At 45.0% G+C, this 19,335-nt stretch overlaps 1 protein-coding gene across 9 annotated transcripts in view; it reads left to right on the top strand.

The window, feature by feature from the left end:
- The window catches only part of LOC138285393 (uncharacterized), a 99,563-nt gene that overhangs the window by 64,535 nt on the left and 15,693 nt on the right, over window positions 1-19,335 (top strand). For all 9 annotated transcript variants that reach the window (XR_011201586.1, XM_069225274.1, XM_069225270.1 and 6 more), the window contains one exon: window positions 17,587-17,705. Coding sequence is in view for 1 of the 9 variants with exons in the window: in XM_069225275.1 (XP_069081376.1) it covers window positions 17,587-17,672 (86 nt within the window). In the remaining 8 variants the exon portion in view is untranslated. The remainder of the gene's footprint in view (window positions 1-17,586; window positions 17,706-19,335) is intronic.

The following is a 19,335-nucleotide window of genomic DNA, read 5'->3' as shown; positions in this document are numbered from 1 at the left end:
TTTCTTTGCTGTTAAGCAGGATTTGGAGTAGCAGCTGCTTTCTGCTGCACGTATTTTGCAATTATGTCTGCTAACAAGCTCTTGATATAGTCGGTCTTTTGTGATCAGAGGGAGTAGCTCTCATGGAAAAGGATCTGAGTCTCATATTTATACTTTTTTGCGCCGCATTTGCGCCGCTTTGTGAGGCAAGTTTGCGTCGCTTTTGCATCAAAAAATGACGCAAATGGGGCGCTAAAAAGGTATAAATATGGGCTTGAATCTTTAGTCAGCACATGTAAAATATGTAGCTATCTCGGCTAGGTCGTGCTACTGAATTGCACAGTATGCCTCTCTGTTTCGTAACGAGTAACTATTTTCCCTTTGCTCTAAACGCATGAATTATAAATATGTTATTTCTTCTATCTGAACGAGAAGCCCGCGGTTACCTAAGCAGGAAGCCTCTGAATTTTAAGTTCAGTAAGTATAAGTGTCATAAAAAATACCGATTACAAGGCTATGGTCTAATGGAATACAAAAGAGTGAGAATATCTTTTCCCGCCACTGAAAACTTTCACAATGAAGCAGATGCAACACGTTTTGCACCTGTCAAAGTCACAATGCATGTCGGGCAGCTGCAGCATGCGATTGCTGCCTAGATTTTGAAGTGGAAAGTAAATGTAGTGTTCACTTACTTCTGGGCTTGCATGGCTCCTATTCTGCCCAAAGCCATATACACTGGGATTGTGCATGTCTGGGGTTGGCCACCGTTCTTCAGAGGAGCAATCTTAGGTTTGGCTTTGCAATAGATCAGTAATACTCTCAATAGAGATGTTTATTCCCCTTAACCTCGGCAATGGCTGTACTGACCCGTCATCCCCCACCTCCCTCAACACTTCAGGGCATAGTTCAGGACGATAGGAGTGTAGATTATGAAAGCCCGGTTAATGTCTTCGCATATAATATTAGTACAAAGTGGAGGAAAAGAAAAGAGGTACATTGAAAAATTCATCCTTTTTCTGTCATGCCAGTAACATGTTTCTCATTCAGCTTTATCAATGTACCAGGGGCAGGCGGTGAAATTTGAAAGAGGACGGATGTAAATACCTTTCTTGAATGTGACCAACTGAGAGAGCAAAGCAAGTGAGCCCATTCTATTTTAGGAAGGTGATGTGGGGTTCTGTCACCGAGAATCGTTGTGACAATAATAACTGTTAACTACGTGCAAGGTCAACCTCTTGGTAAACCTTTGTAAATATTGTCTAAAATGTTAAATATTTTTCCAGGTTACCAAAAAAAGTATAAGATTAGCATAACAAATGTTTATTTTCCTTTGTTTCTTTTCTCTTGCGACTATTAGCTAGATTTAATAGCAAGTTGCTTTTCACTACAAATACTACCCTGGCGCATTTGCACTTTATTTAAGAAAATACAGTCATGAAAGGTCACATGGTCTCAAAACGTTTTTAGCATCTTTCTTTGCTTAATTTTCACATCACTCCCTTGTAAAAAGAATCAAGTCATTGTAGCCATATATAACTGAGGTTCTGAATGGAAGGAGCATGGTGAAAATGTCTACTTCTACAATCTCGCACAGACCAGAGGTAAGCACAAGGTCAGATACCCATGCTAGTGATCGATCTAAAAAATATCACAGCATTACACGAAAGAATAGTAATAACAATCTTACGTCTGCTGGACTCTTCTGGTTGAGGGTGTTAGACCTGACAACCTTAGGGTGGTCACCCCTAACTTTTTGCCTGCCTCCCTCCACTTTTTGGACACTGTTTTTGCTGGCTTTTAGACTGCTAACCAGTGCTAAAGTACATATGCTCTCTCCCTTTAAACATGGTAACCTTGGATCACACCAAATTGGACTATTTGATTTACTTGTAAGTCCCTTGTAGAGTGCACTAAGGCCCGTATTTATACTTTTTTTAGCGCCGCATTTGTGCCGCTTTTTGACGCAAAACGGCACAAACCTACAAAATACAATGGTATTTTGCAAATTTGCGCCGTTTTTGCGTCAAAAAACGACGCAAATGCGGCGCAAAAAAGTATAAATACGGGCCTAAATGTGCCCAGGGCCTGTAGATTGAATGCCACTAGTGAGCCTGCAGCACTGGTTGTGCCACCCACTTAAGTAGCCCCTTAACCTTGTCTCAGGCCTGCCATTGCAAGGCCTGTGTGTGCAGTTTCACTGCCACTTCGACTTGGCATTTAAAAATACTTGCCAAGCCTAAAACTCCCCTTTTTCTACATATAAGTCACCTCTAATGTGTGTCCTAGGTAAGCCCTAGAGCAGGGTGTTGTGTGGGTAAAAGGCAGGACATGTACCTGTGTAGTTTACATGTCCTGGTAGTGTAAAACTCCTAAATTTGTTTTTACACTACTGTGAGGCCTGCTTTCTTCATAGGCTAACATTGGGGCTGCCCTCATACATTGTTGAAGTGGTAGCTGCTGATCTGAAAGGAGTAGGAAGGTCATATTTAGTATGGCCAAAATGGTAATACAAAATCCTGCTGACTGGTGAAGTTGGATTTAATATTACTATTTTAGAAATGCCACTTCTAGAAAGTGAACATTTCTCTGCACTTAAATCTTTCTGCACCTTACAATCCACGTCTGGCTGGGTTTAGTTGACAGCTCCTTGTGCATTCACTCAGACACACCACAAACACAGGGTACTCAGCCTCACTTGCATACATCTGCATGTTGAATGAGTCTTCCTGGGATGGGAGTGTGGAGGGCCTGCTCTCACACGAAGGACTGCCACACCCACTACTGGGACCCTGGCAGACAGGATTGAACTGAAAGGGGACCTGGTGCACTTCTAAGCCACTCTTTGAAGTCTCCCCCACTTCAAAGGCACAATTGGGGATAAAACAGGGCCTCTGCCCTTCCACCTCAGACACTTGCTGGAGAAGAAATCTGAACCAGAACCGGCACGCTGACAAAAAGAACTGCCTGGCTGCCTAAAGGACTCACGTGACTGCTTTCTACAGAGGACTGCTGCCTTGCTGTTGCCCTGCTGCCTTGCTGAACTCTTGCCTTGTTGCAGAAGTGCTCTCCAAGGGCTTGGATAGAGATTGCTTCCTGTTCCCTGAAGTCTCAGGACCAAAAAGACTTCTCTCTTTCAACTGGACTACTTGTGCGCTGAACAATTTGATGCACAGCTTGTTCCGTGGTGAAAAATTCACTGCACACCGAACAGGAAAGACGCCGCTCGACCCCGCTAGGAAAAGATCGACATGACCCCTGCGTTGCGACCGGAACTTCAATGCACGGCTCGCCTGGACAATGGCACCTGACTCCCAGAGGGGAAATTGACGCAGCGTCTGCCGTGAGGAAGAAAATTCCACGCACAGCCCACCAGAACGACGCGCAGCCGGACTACAAGCCCAGGATTCCACGCTCAGACCCCGGGGCATCTGAAAACCCCGCAACCCACAGAGGAGACCTGTCCGCATGCCAGAAATCGACGCAATGTCTTCCCCGCGTGAAAAATAATGACGCAAGTCCGTGTGTGAAGGGGCGAAACTGACGCACACACCATTTTCCACGCATCTCCTCCTCTGTGGCCCTCTGTGGAGATTTTTCACTCCAAACCAGGTACTTTGTGCTTGAAAGAGACTTTGTTTGCTTTTTAAAGACTTAAGACACTTTATATCACTTTCCAGTGATATCTTTACAATTTCTTATTGCATCTTTTATCGTTTTGACCTGCAAATATCCAGATAAATATTATATATTTTTCTAAACACTGTGTGGTGTATTTTTGTGGTGCTATATTGTGTTAATGTATGATTTATTGCACAAATACTTTACACATTGCCTTCTAAGTTAAGTCTGACTGCTCAGTGCCAAGCTACCAGAGGGTGGGCACAGGATAATTTGGATTGTGTGTGGGTCTTACCCTGACTAGAGTGAGGGTCCTTGCTTGGACAGGGGGTAACCTGACTGCCAACCAAAGACCCAATTTCTAACATTGGTGATCAGCAGTGAGGATAGGACTTGTATTTGTGCAGTGACATACAGTAGCTAAGTATTTCACTACCTACCCACAGTTGAAGGTCAACTTGATTTTCATCTCTTTTTGCAAATTCATTTTTCCTGACAATTTTCTAAACCTAAATCCTCACTCAACATGTTTCTGTCTGGGTCTCAAGCAGGAGATTTTGACCTAGGTGGAGACATATACTGTCAAAAAAGGTTCTGCAGGGAGATGAGTGTACCCACCCAAGGGGCCTCCAGAAAGGAGGACTTTCAAGTGGCGCTGAGGGCCTGGGCAGAAGCCCATTTAGAAGAGGATGCTGAGGAGGAGGAGGAGCCAAAATATGGCCCCCCAGAGGATTTTTTGCCATCAGTGGGTAGTGTTACCACTGCAATTGTGCTCACTTCCAGACCAGGGAACAGTGTCTCTGATCAAGGCCTGACCGCAGAGGAAAGGAGAGAGGAGAGGGAGTTCCAATTGCAAATAACAAGACTGAAAATTGAGGCTCAATAGGAAGAAAGGAGGGCAGAGAGAGAAGCCAAGCAAGCTGAAGCTGAAAGAGCTGAAGGTGCAGCTGAGAGAGCCTTGGCTGAAAAGAAACTTTTGTTGGCTCATGAACTGAGTCTCAAGGAGCTGGATCTCGTGGCAAATCAGTCTGAATCCAGCAATATTGGTGGCAGCATACAGACAGGACCTGCTGGAGAACAGAAGGTTTGTATACCCAAAAATGTGGTGCCCAGTTTTGTGGTGGGAGATGACATAGATAAATGGTTAGATGCTTATGAAGTTGCACTAAGGGCTCATGACGTTCCTGAAGGGCAATGGGGTACAGCTATGTGGGGTTATGTGCCACCTTTGGGGAGGGACACACTTCTCACATTGGACAGACCAGATCAAAACACATACCCACTTCAGAAAACCCTTTTACTTGCCAAGTTTGGGCTGACCCCTGAGAAATACCGTCAGAGGTTCAGGGACAGCACCAAACTATCCACACATACATGGGTAGATTTCTTTGACTTTTCCAGTAAGGCACTGAATGGATGGATGCGTGGCTGCAAAGTAGATGATTACACAGGATTGTATAAATTGATTCTGAGAGAGCATATGTTCAGTATTTGTTTTACAGAGTTGCGCCAGCACCTAGTAGACAGTAAGCTGACTGACCCCAGGAAGCTTGCTGAGGAGTCGGACCTCTGGACTAGTATCTGGGGTGACACCCACAAAGGTGGTCAGGGTTCCCATCAGAAGAAAGAGGGGTGGAGAAAACTTAAAAACAAGGAGTTCTCAAAAGGCCCCCAAAATAGTTCCCAAGGGAGTAGTGGTAACCAGTCCCGGTCTGATTCTCAAAAGAAAGATTTTACTGACCATCAGACAGGGAGGTTTGTACCCCTCTGTGCAGAGTGCAATAAGTATGGGCACTCTGAGGGCGACTCCAAGTGTCCCAAGAGGGCACAGCCCCACAAAGGAGGGCAGACACCTGGGTTGGCTAGCATAGCGCTCGGGGAGGAGATGGTCCCAGTCAGTTTTGGGGAGCAGACAGAGGTAACCCCAGTGTCCCTGGGGGATGCAGAGATGGTGCCAAAAGCCCACATGCCTGCCAATACTTCCAAGTATAGACAGTGGGTCACCATCAAAGGGCAAAGGGTGGAGGCTCTGCGTGACACAGGAGCCAGAATGACTACTGTCAAGGGTCAGCTGGTGTCAGCAGAGCATGTCATCCCAAATACATTACACCAAGTCATAGTCGCCGACAATCATGAGAGCCACCTACCGGTAGCTCTGGTGCACTTTGAGTGGGGAGGGGTCTCTGGTACTCTAAAAGTAGCTGTGAGTCCTGCCATGCCTGTAGATTGTCTGTTAGGCAACGACCTTGAGCACACTACCTGGAAGGAGGTAGAGCTAAGGTCTCACTTGGAAAGGTTAGGATTGCCTGAGTGGGTCTGCATGACCACACGGTCAATGGCTGACCGTGAGGGAAGTCAAGGGCGTCTGGAGCTTGGAACAATGGCCCAGACAACTGCCAAGAGGAGGGGCAAGGGGCACGGGAAACCGGTCCCAGAAGTTCCCGCAGTGGTTGAAGGGGTTCCTGATGAGGAGGCCCCCGAGCCAACTGGGGAAGGCTTTGCCGCCCTAGGTGACCTACCTGAGCTTGCTGGCTGGCAAGTTGAGGGTGGGCCCACCAGGTAGGAATTCTGCAAGGCGCAGAAAGAATATCCCACTCTAGAGGGCATGAGGCAGCAAGCCTCAGCCCAGCCAGCAGGTAAAGCCTCTGGCGATCACCACATATATTGGGAGAATGATTTCCTCTACAGTGAGCCTAAGGTTCCGCCCATTGGGGCAGCTCGTGCGCTGGTGGTCCCCCAGTGTTACCGGACCTTCCTACTGGGACTGGCTCACGACATTCCCCTGGCAGGACATTTGGGGCAAGGCAAGACCTTTGCCAGGCTTGTCACACACTTTTATTGGCCCAGAATGAGGACAAACTCAGATACGTTCTGTCCTACCTGCCAGGCCAGTGGTAAAACAGGAAAAAGGGTTAAGGCCCCCCTGATTCCACTCCCTGTCGTTGGCACCCCTTTGAAATGGTGGGCATCGCCATTGTTGGTCCATTGGACCCCAAAACTGCCCTAGGCAACAGGTTCATCCTGGTTTTGGTGGACCATGCCACCCGTTACCCAGAGGCAATCCCTCTGAGGACCGTAACTACACCGGTGCTGACCAGAACTCTGATGGGGATATTTACCCGTGTGGGATTCCCAAAGGAGATCGTGTCTGACAGAGGCACTAACTTCATGTCTGCATACATGAAGTCTATGTGGGATGCGTGTGGTGTAACCTACAAGTTCACCACACCCTATCACCCCCAAACTAATGGTCTTGTGGAGAGATTCAACAAGACTTTGAAAGGCATGATCGTTGGCCTCCCTGAGGCGTAAGTGGGACGTCCTCTTACCATGCCTTCTCTTTGCTTACAGAGAGGTACCCCAGAAGGGGGTAGGGTTCAGTCCCTTTGAGCTCCTCTATGGGTACCATGTCAGGGGACCCCTAAGCATTGTCAAGGAGGAGTTGGAGAAAGCTCTAAAGGCACCCCCTCAGGATGTGGTCAGCTACATGCTGGCCCTCCGCAACCAGATGAACCGCTTCTGGAAAGAGGCCAAAAGTAACCTTGAGGCCAGTCAAGAGGTAATGAAATGCTGGTATGACCAGAAGGCCAACCTGGTAGAGTTTAAACCTGGACACAAAGTGTGGGTAATGGAGCCAGTAGAGCCTGGAGCTCTCCACGACCACTGGTCTGGCCCATTTGAAGTGAAGGAGCCAAAAGGGGAGGCCACTTACCTAGTGGACCTCCAATCCCCTAGGAACCTCCTAAGGGTGCTCCATGTCAACCGACTGAAGCCTCATTTGGGAGGTCTGAAGTCAACATGCTTCTGGTGACATATGAGGGGGTGGAAGAGGAGAGTGAACCTCTCCCTGACCTCCTCGCTGCCAAGGAAAGTGATGGGTCAGTGGAGGGTGTCATTCTCTCTGACTCCCTGACCCTAGACCAGAGAGGGGGCTGCTACCAGTTACTGGAACAGTACTCTTCCCTGTTTTCTCTCACCCTTGGACGCACACACTTGTGTGTCCATGATATTGACACAGGAGACAGTCCCCCTGTAAAGAACAAAATTTACAGGTTGTCAGACAAGGTGAAGGCCAACATCAAAGAGGAAGTCTCCAAGATGTTGGCTCTAGGGGTTATTGAGAAGTCTAGCAGTCCCTGGGCCAGGCCTGTGGTGCTGGTACCCAAGGCTGCTGCCCCTGGTGCCAAGCCAGAACTTAGGTTCTGCGTGGACTACCGGGGTCTCAATTCAGTCACACGGACTGACGATCACCCCATCCCCCGAGCTGATGAGCTTGTAGACAGGCTAGGCGCTGCCAAATCCCTCAGTACTTTTGACCTCACATCAGGGTACTGGCAGATCGCCTTGACTGAGGGGGCTAAAGAGAGATCAGCATTTTCCACACCTGAGGGCCATTACCAATTCCGGGTGATGCCCTTTGGGTTGAAAAATGCCCCGCTACCTTCCAACGGTTGTTTAACGGGATCCTAGCTGGCAAGGATGCCTTCTGCGCAGTCTACCTGGACGACATTGCCGTCTACAGTGACAGCTGGGAGGAACACCTGCTCCACCTCAAAGAGGCCAGTAAGTGCCAGATTGGGCAGGGTTCCGTGGTGTACTTTGGAGACCTAGTAGGTGGTGTCCAAGATTGAAACTATCAAGGCCTGGCAACCACCTAGAACCCAAACAGGCCTCACCAGATATTACAGCAGATTTGTCAAGGGCTATGGAACCATGGTGACACCCTTGACAGAACTCACCTCCAAAAAGCAACCTAGGTTGGTGAATTGGACAGAGGCGTGTCAGAAAGCCTTTGACTCCCTGAAGGAAGCCATGTGCACGGCCCCGTGCGCAAGGCCCCTGACTACTCCATGGAATTTATCGTGCAGACAGATGCTTCAGAGCATGGCATAGGGGCGGTCCTAGGACAGCTAAACGAGGAGGGCCTAGAACAACCAGTAGTCTTTATCAGCAGAAGACTATTACCACGGGAACAGAGGTGGAGTGCTGTTGAAACATAGGCTTTGGTTGTGGCCTGGGCACTGAAGAAGCTGAGACCATACCTGTTTGGGACTCAGTTCCGGGTTCAGACAGACCACAGGCCCCTCAGATGGCTAATGCAGATGAGGGGTGAGAATCCAAAACTCTTGAGGTGGTCCATTTCCCTACAGGGGATGGACTTTACGGTGGAGCATCGCCCAGGGGTTGACCACGCTAATGCTGATGGTCTCTCCAGATACTTCCACCTTAGCGATGAGAGCTCCCAGGAGGTTGGGTAGCTCTCCCCACTTTCAGCTGGGGGGGACACATGTTAAGCCTGACAGCCTTAGGGTGGTCACCCCTAACTTTTTGCCTGTCTCCCTCCACTTTTTGGACACTGTTTTTGCGGGCTTTTAGACTCTGCGCACTTTACCACTGCTAACCAGTGCTAAAATGCATATGCTCTCTCCCTTTAAACATGATAACCTTGGATCACACCAAATTGGAGTATTTGGTTTACTTGTAAGTCCCTAGTAGAGTGCACTATATGTGCCCAGGGCCTGCAGATTGAATGCTACTAGTGAGCCTGCAGCACTGGTTGTGCCACCCACGTAAGTAGCCCCTTAACATTGTCTCAGGCCTGCCATTGCAAGGCCTGTGTGTGCAGTTTCACTGCGACTTCGACTTGGCATTTAAAAATACTTGCCAAGCCTAAAACTCCCCTTTTTCTACATATGTCACCTCTAATGTGTGCCCTAGGTAACCCCTAGAGCAGGGTGCTGTGTGGGTAAAAGGCAGGACATGTACCTGTGTAGTTTACATGTCCTGGTAGTGTAAAACTCCTAAATTCGTTTTTACACTACTGTGAGGCCTGCTCCCTTCATAGGCTAACATTGGGGCTGCCCTCATACATTGTTGAAGTAATAGCTGCTGATCTGAAAGGAGTAGGAAGGTCATATTTAGTATGGCCAGAATGGTAATACACAATCCTGCTGACTGGTGAAGTTGGATTTAATATTACTATTTTAGAAATGCCACATCTAGAAAGTGAGCATTTCTCTGCACTTAAATCTTTCTGTGCCTTTCAATCCACGTCTGGCTGAGTTTAGTTGACAGCTCCTTGTGCACTCACTCAGACACACCCCAAACACAGGGTACTCAGCCTCACTTGCATACATCTGCATTTTGAATGGGTCTTCCTGGGCTGGGAGGGTGGAGCGCCTGCTCTGACAGAAAGGACTGCCACACCCCCTACTGGGACCCTGGCAGACAGGATTGAACTGAAAGGGGACCGGGTGCACTTCTAAGCCTCTCTTTGACGTCTCCCCCACTTCAAGGGCACATTTGGGTACAAAACAGGGCCTCTACCCTACCACCTCAAACACTTCCTGGAGAAGAAACCTGAATCAGAACCAGCACGCTGACAAGAAGAACTGCCTGGCTGCCTCAAGGACTCACCTGACTGCTTTCTACATAGGACTGCTGCCTTGCTGTTGCCCTGCTGCCTTGCCGAACTCTTCCCTTGTTGCAGAAGTGCTCTCCAAGGGCTTGGATACACCTTGCCTCCTGTTCCCTGAAGTCTCAGGACCAAAAATACTTCTCTCTTTTAACTGGAATCCTTGTGTACTGAAAAATGCAATGCACAGCTTATTCCGTGGTGAAAAATTCACCGCACGCCGAACCGGAAAGACGCCGCTCGACCCCGCGAGGAAAAGATCGATGCGACGCCTGCAGTGCGACCGGAACTTCGACGCCCAGCCCGCCTGGACAACGCCGCCTGACTCCCAGAGGGGAAATCGATGCAGCACCTGCCGTGAGGAAGAAAATTCCACGGAGAGCCCACCGGAACGACGCGCAGCCGGACTACAAGCCCAGGATTCCACGCACAGACCCCGGGGCATCTGAAAACCCCACGACCCACAGAGGAGACCTGTCCGTGTGCCGGAAATTGACGCAACGTCTTCCCCGTGTGAAAAATAACAACACAAGTCCGTGTGTGAAGGGCAATTTTTCGGGGGGTGCACCACTGTGGGAACATCCAAAGGTCACAGTAAGCAAAAAAAGTCCAGTGTCGTAGAAATAATGCGAAGATCCTTTCAGATTGTATTCCCAAGATGTTTTATTGTTGGCAAACGGAGCTTGTTGTGACAAAAGGTGCATAAACACGGAAGCAGCCAACGCGTTTCGCCCCATGCAGAAGGGGCTTCCTCAGGGCAATGTGATATTCCTGATGGTGTAAAAGTATCAGGACCACAAGCGACCACAAAAAGGCACATAATAAGCCTGAAAAGTTCGTAGAAATAGGTTGTTATCTTCTAACTTGCTCGCTCAAAAGAGTGTCAAGGCCGGTAGGTGTGGAAAGGTTTAAGGGCCCGGCCGTGTGCCGCCCGTATTTTTAAACGTATATGCATACTCCCAATTTTAGGTGGAGAGCTGCTCTAGTAAGGAGCACCCTGCAACACCAGCGACACTCTAGATTTGCTCACCTCAAATGTCTGCTTATCTAGCAAAGTTTTTAAGCATAGGATCAGCACAGTGCTATCCTCGCCGAGCTAGATAGTGACAAAGTCTTTTGCCATTTGTACAGCAAAATCTTTAAGCATAGGATTGACCCAGTGTCATCCTCTCCGAGCTGTAAAATGACAAAAGCCATTTACCACTCCAGGCACAGTATTACAGCTTTGGACTGGTCAATATATATAGGTCACTTTTATATGTGGGTCCAGTTTTCCTGGGTGCCGATCGCAGCCCGCAGGGATACCACACACACATTGACAAAAGTATATATATATATATATATATATATATAGAGAGAGAGAGATAGATCTCTTTATTTAAGTATATAGATATATCTATCTACAGAGATAGATATATCTATCTACAGAGATAGATATATCTATCTACATAGAGATATATATATATAGCTATATATATATATATATATATATATATATATATATATATATATATAGAGAGAGAGAGATCTATATATTTTTTAGTAGCTGTATGTTTTTCTTGGGGGCCATAGTGGCACCAGGGAAATCATACAACCACTAAAAAAAATGACTGCCCTCACAGGGGTTCGCCCTGCTTGTGACCTGCTGTCAATGTAGCCCCTGGGGGGGCGCGATTGACCCCCGGGACAGCTACTTTTTTTTTTAATATGCCCCTGGGGGGGGGGGGTGTGGCCCGTTTGCCGAGGGTGCCGACCCCCCAAGTGAAATCCTTTGTGTCTAGTGGGGTTTCCTGGCCCTCACCAGGAAACTGGTTCCGGAAGGCCTTGTTTGAATGGGGAGAGTCTCCCCTTTCAAACGAGGCCTTCGCGAATGTCAGAAGGCCGTTTAGGGCTGTTTTCCCCATCAGAGCAGGAAGCGGCAACATGGCCGCTTCCTGCTCCGATGGAGAAAACAAAACTGTGATGTCAGCGCACCTCGCGGCGCGCTGACTTCACAAAGGGGCGGGTTGAGGGGCGAAGTGAGACAAGGAAGATCTTCCTTGTCTCCCGGGGTATTTTTTTAACCCCCTCCCTGGTGTTGGCCACTGGTCGTGACCCACACCAGGGAGGTAGTGTGGCAACACATGAAAAAACAAGATAACAGACTGTTATTACTACATACCTCCTCTTCTACAACAATAGAAATATAAAACTAGAAGAAATTATATTAAGCAAAAACTTGCAAATATCAGCAACTATCAAGAAATACAAAATATAATGTGCTTTCAAAAGAAAATGTGAGAACCAAGCAATAACAGAAATGGTAAAATACAATAAACTTCACATCACATATTCTCTCAAGCAACCAGGAGATTGCACCATAATGTCTGACCTTCCTGGTGCTATTAACTCCTTGTCACTCTTTGGCACCACAGGTACCCCATGTAATGTTTCAACCTTTCTCCCTTTAAACACAACAATTCAGTAAAAATTCCATGTGACCACTCATGGGCCTCTTCACCAATACCCAATCACCCATTCTTACTTTTGTCTCCTTTACAGAATTTCTTCTGTCAAAATTCTCTTTTCTGTTTTTATCCTTCAGGTCTTCTTTCACCATTGAATCATTCTGAGTTTCCGTTTTACACAACATAATCATTCACCCATGTTGACTACACAAGCATGCTAAGATACCTTCCAGGGAATAACTCAATGGGGATTTGCCCATTGTAGAATGCGGGATAACCTTGTATGACTCAATTCGCTTGTTCACTTCTTCTTTCCAATTTAAAGCTTTGTCCTTAGCAAACTATATATTTTTTTCAAAACTCGATTAAAGCACTCAACCATCCCATTAGTTCTGGAATGATGAAGCACACAAATTTTGTTTTTTATGCCATTTTTCATTAAAATGTTTTCATTTTGTGAGAGACATGTTGCATGTCATTGTCCGTAAGCAACATCTCAGGTATGCCTTCTCTCCCTACAAGCTCTTGTAAGAGCTTTATTGTGTCTAGATTCAATGCCTCTTGTATAACAATCTATGTTCATCTTGACTACATATCTATTACAATTACAACATACATTTCTTGACCTTCTCCATGAACTGTCCACCAGATGTCGAAATCAGTTATCTTTCCATGTACCTGTTGGATGATCTATAATCACAATGTATTGCACCCAGGGCTTTATCGCTTTACCGGCAAAGCACACTGCGTACATTCTTTTACCATCCTCTCCACCTGAAGATCAATTCCTGGCCTCCAATATGAAAAAAGGTCTCTTTTTTGTTTTAGACACACCTTGATTACCACTATCAGCTAAGATCATCAGTTTTTTCTCTAAGCTTGCTTGGAGGGCCCAATCTCGAGCCCCTCAACATTAAACCATTGTTCACCAAAAATGCATCCTTCACCCACTAAAAGCTCTTACACTGTTTTAGACTTCAAATGAGCACAAATGTAATCCAGCATCTCATGCAAAACGTTATCCAATTCAAAATGCCATCCTTCTTTAGAGATAACCTTAGCCCCAGGCTCACAGACAAATTCCCACTCATGTTCACATTCTGTATCCCTTTTTTGAATATTCATGTCATTATGGGCTAATCTGGACAACGTATCAACGTCCATGTTCTCCAGTCCTGCAGTGTACTTATATCAAAATTATACTCATGCAAAGCTACGACCCTCTGGGTAATCCTGCCAGACACCAGATCTATGCCTTTCATTTTAAATATCTCACGCAGTGGTTCATAATCAGTTCTTATTTAAATGTCTCCACCCCATAAAAACCTCTTGAGCTTTCTTACAGCCCAGTACACAGACAACACCTCTCTTTGTAAGACTGAATACCTTGTGTCTGCTCCTTTCAAGCCTCATGAAATAAACATGATTGTCCTTTCTACAGCCTAATCACCTTGGAGTACAGCTCCTAAACCTTTTTATACTGGCATTATTCAGCAGGACGGACATTCTCATAGGATCAAAGTCTTTCAATTTGGGTGCCAGACTCAACCTGTGTTTCAACTATAAAAATTATTTCACATGCAGAATTCCAAGCAAAATCCACACCCTTCTTTATGTTTTTACTCAGTTGGAAAAGTTCTGAATAAACTTATTATAATATTCAGCCATGTCCAAAAAGCACATCAATTTTTCCTCATTCAAAGATGAATTCATATTTCATATTGACCAACTCCTCTTTATGAACAATCCCATCTCCAGTGATGGCATGACCCAAATATTTTATGGATTTACTCTTGAACCTACATTTTTCTAGTCTGATTGTAAGGTTAAAATCACACAGTCATTTCAATACATTCCTCACTCTGACATCATGCTCATGAATGTTCCTTCCATACACAAGAATGTTGTCTTGATAGATTCTTATGCCACTTGCATCTTCCAACAACCTTTCCATGGCTCTTTGAAAAACCACTGCTGCTAAAACTAATCCAAAAGGCAGCCTACCAAATCTAGGTGTACCAAAAGACATTTTAAATGCTGTTAAATCTTTAGATGTTTCCTCAAATCAAATCTGATGTGATGCTGAGGTGAAGTCAAAGATAGAGAAAACCTTTGCATTCCCAGAAATGCTAGCATTTCAGAGATATTGGGTTAGGTGATATCTGTCAACAGTCACATTCTTGCTCAGTTCTCCTAAGCCAACACATAACCTTAAACTCCCATTAGATTTCCTAGGTGCAACCACTGGTGCTAGCCACTCCGTTCCTTCAAACTCTTCAATGATCCCCTCATTCTTCAGTCCCTCCAGCTCAGCACACATTTTTTCTTCACTTCTATTGGTACACTTAACACCTCATTGCATGTGGTCTTGGCTTCTCCAGTGGAGCACATCCTTTGACTATAATCTCTCCTATAGCCTAGTCCATCCTGGACATCCTGAGGAAATTCCAGCTTTACCTCTTCCAAAAATGTTTTATCAGACATCCCATCCATTGTCACCTCACTCATTTCATGATTTTTCTTCGATTCAATAGGAGGGTCACTTTTAGGATCTAAAATTAAACCTAAATCCCTTTGATGGAACCATCATATTATACTATCTCCTTTTTCATATGCATATACCTTCCCAGAAACTTGCCATTGTTCATACTCTATCAATTCGATAAAATAACCACAAAGCTTGATAGGTTCACCACCATTTACATACGGCCTGATGTCAGGTTTGAACAATGTCATCTTATTCCTGTGTTTTTCATCAAAAATTGTTAGAGACAATTGTAATTTTAGCTCCTGAGCCAACTAGAACTCTAATTCGTTCACCCTCAACCTATATGAAATCAACTGGATTGGGTGCCTCATTGCCAGTGATCTGTAACATAACTTACCCACACTCAATATCCACACGGTCATCACCATCATTAACTTTCAGTTCGGGTTTTCCTTCTCTAAAAACACTTGCAAACTTACCCCTTTTCCCACAAAACATACATGTAGCTTTAAAAGCAAGTCTTATCATGTGCCATGTGCCCAGCTCTATCCCACCTGTAGCATTTTCCAACAAAATCATTCTTCTTGTCTTTTTTAAGTCATTTCTCTTTTCCTGTCTTTTGAAACTGTTTTGACCACAAGTATACTCTGTTATTTGGCCCCTTCAATTTGTGCTACTTCCACACATTTAATTGAGTGATCAATTGTTTTAGCCACTAATAACAGTTCATCTAGTATGGGGGTAATCTTTATGGCAGAGGTCTTCACATACTTTTTCAACATTGCACCGAAACATGAACTGATCTCAAATCCTTCCTTCCAAAAACGCAGCAAAGTTGCATGAAGAGGCCAAATGTCTAAGATTTGTCACATAGTTTTCTACAGACGCCCGTTCTTTCTGATTACATTTCCCAAAATTATATCTTTCCAATATTGTGCTCACTTTAGGTAAATAATAATAATAATAAATAACTTTCTTTCGGCTGGAAGCCATAAAAGTATCCAATAAATAACAAACACTTACCATACAATAAAATTATGAATTGATAAAAGACATGGAACATTAAAAAGGAACAATTAATTCTACTAGATTAAGATATTAAAACTCATTTGTTATAACAATACAAAGCAACTATCAGATTTTATGCTCGTAAGGGCCTGTTCAAACTTGATACCGTAGGATAATCTATGTCTTCCTACAGTAACTTAAATTAAAATGAGCTGATGGCACACATAGTTATAGCAGCAATACAAACTGACAACAATTTCATTTTATCCTTTAAAAAAAGAGCCTTTGTAAATTCATGCCCATAATGATCAACTGAGGCCTAGGGTGACTATGGCTAATCCACTCAGTCAACAATGTTTTCTCTAGTTCTTATTTTCCAAGTGTTTTGTAAATACCTAGCAACAGCAAAGACCACCTTGTCACTTGTGTCGCTAGTAAGAATTCACAAGGATATATTGTGTTCCCTTATCCCTATTGATCTGCATAAGGGGATTATCCACTTCTTCCTTGGCACCAAATATCTAGGACAAAAAAGCATAAAATGGGCTGGTGTCTCTGGTTGCTGAGGACAAAAGTGGCAAAATCTCAATTTGTGAACCTCCTTGCACCATCTTTCTGTAAATGTATTAAGAGGCAATATCCCTAGCCTAAATTTAATGAAAAGAGTTTTGGCATAGGGGGGATTGATGTTATTCACAAAAGCCTCAAATTTGGGACTAAACTTGTGGTCCAAGAACTGTAGTGTCCTACTACCATGGTCCTTTTTGGACCAAAGTTGGGTCAAAATGAACTCCCAATAGCACTGCCTTATTCGTGCCTTTACTTCCTTTGTCAGGCTGGGGGGGGTTTCTCCACATCTCTTCCATTTTAATAAGTTGGCACGTGACTCTGATATATTTGAACCAGGGAATTTTTAACACACCGCGGTCCGCTAGAAGCTCGGCAACTGCAGCTTGATAAGGGGACAGGAATTCGGATGTCCAAAGGCGGACCCAATACATTAGGGGTCTTTAGGTAAATAAATAATGTCTATCTAATCTTTTTATATAGGTTTCATATTCATTTAATTCCAAAGCATTGCTTTCCTAAACCTCTGGAAGGTGATCAAAGACCTCTTGCCCTTCGTAGCCTAGACAATGTAGAAGTAAAGCTGTTTTCCTCTCAGCATTAAGGGATGCACCACAAACCATTGCTTATCTCTCAAAATCTTTCTTTCACTTATGCCACTTTATATATGGCACCCCAACAGTCATTAAAAAAATGGCTGGGCCATTATATTTTGCATACTGAACTTGATAGCAAACCCAACACTCAATTCATGCAATAACTATAATTGAAGATGCAGTCAATTTTCCAATTATACACATGCCATGCAAAAAAAATATTGACATAAACACCGCGCTCGATTTTATGCCTGAGACCTTTCCCTTCAAGGAAAATAAGAGTAAAGTAATAACATTACAGTAAAATAAATTACATTAAAAACAACACTAAAAAGTGTTCTTGTTACAGAGTGAAGTACTATCTTTAGCTGGTTGTCAATACGGAGATCAAAATGTCCTAAACAAAACTGCTCATATTTGAGATAGCACAATGCTTCAATACTGAATACCGATAATTGTTCATAACAGATGAAGAAGATGAGCATACATCCTCCAGCATTGTGGTGCACGAACCAGAAGCTAGCCTCTGTGCATCTGAGAATCCATGGAACTGAAAAAACAACTGCAGCATCAACAGCATCCTCTTGGTAAATACTTGCTCTTGACTTTAATACAGTTTATGGTACATTCCTTTCACTTTTGTTTCCTTTTACATGAACACTGTATAATCACTGTACACCGCTGCTCTCCAAGCCACACAGTTGATCTTGTGCCTCTACTTGTGCGTTGACTGCCACCTTCCTCAGCGTTCAGCCTGACTCGTGCCAGTACACCCACATACATTCTAACTCTCAATGATTTCACGTGCCAATGCTTGATGTACTTCCTTGCATTCAGAATCACAGCAGTTGAGATAAAACAAAACATCTAGGCCCATATTTATACTTTTATTCGCGCTGCATTTGCGCCGCTTTTTGACGCAAAAGCGGCGCAAACTTACAATACAATTGTTGTTGGACCTGGCTTTTTGACAGGGTCATCCCCAAACTTTTTGCCTTCCTCCTTCTCTTTTTCTGACCTCATTTTTGCTGGTTTTTAGACTCTGCGCACTTTACCACTGCTAACCAGTGCTAAAGTGCATATGCTCTCTCCCTTAAAACATGGTAACCTTGAATCATACCTGATTGGACTATTAATTTACTTATGAGTCCCTAGTAAGGTGCACTTTATGTGCATAGGGCTGGTAAATTAAATGCTACTAGTGGGCCTGCAGCACTGGTTGTGCCACCCACTTAAGTAGCCCCTTTTCCTTGTGTCAGGCCTGCCATTGCAAGGCCTGTGTGTGCAGTTTCACTGCCACCTCGACTTGGCATTTAAAAGTACTTGCCAAGCCTAGAACTCCCCTTTTTCTACATATAAGTCACCCTTAATGTGTGCCCTAGGTAACCCCTAGAGCAGGGTGCTGTGTAGATAAAAGGCAGGACATATACCTGTGTAGTTATATGTCCTGGTAGTGTAAAACTCCTAAATTCGTTTTTACACTACTGTGGGGCCTGCTTCCTTCATAGGCTAACATTGGGGCTGCCCTCATACACTGTTGAAGTGGCAGCTGCTGATCTGAAAGGAGCAGGAAGGTCATATTTAGTATGGCCAGAATGGTAATACAAAATCCTGCTGACTGGTGAAGTCGGATTTGATATTACTATTCTAGAAATGCCACTTTTAGAAAGAGAGCATTTCTTTGCACTTAAATCTTTCTGTGCCTTACAATCCACGCCTGGCTGGGCTTGGTTGACAGCTCCTTGTGCATTCACTCAGACACACCCCAAACACAGGGTACTCAGCCTCACTTGCATACATCTGCATTTTGAATGGGTCTTCCTGGGCTGGGAGGGTGGAGGGCCTGCTCTGACAGAAAGGACTGCCACACCCCCTACTGGGACCCTGGCAGACAGGATTGAACTGAAAGGGGACCTGGTGCACTTCTTAGCCACTCTTTGAAGTCTCCCCCACTTCAAAGGCACATTTGGGTATAAAACAGGGCCTCTGCCCTACCTCATCAGACACTTGCTGGAGAAGAAACCTGAACCAGAAACTACATCCTGCCAAGAAGAACTGCCTGGCTGCTCAAAGGACTCACCTGTCTGCTTTCTACAAAGGACTGCTGTCTTGCTGTTGCCCTGCTGCCTTGCTGAACTCTTGTCTGGCTGTGAAAGTGCTCTCCAAGGGCTTGGATAGAGCTTGCCTCCTGTTCCTTGAAGTCTCAGGACCAAAAAG

The sequence above is a fragment of the Pleurodeles waltl genome, chromosome 3_1, assembly GCF_031143425.1.
Source record: "Pleurodeles waltl isolate 20211129_DDA chromosome 3_1, aPleWal1.hap1.20221129, whole genome shotgun sequence".
Taxonomy (NCBI): Eukaryota; Metazoa; Chordata; class Amphibia; order Caudata; family Salamandridae; genus Pleurodeles; species Pleurodeles waltl.
The sequence above is the reverse complement of the archived record's forward strand: the minus strand, read 5'-3'. Positions and strand labels throughout refer to the sequence as shown.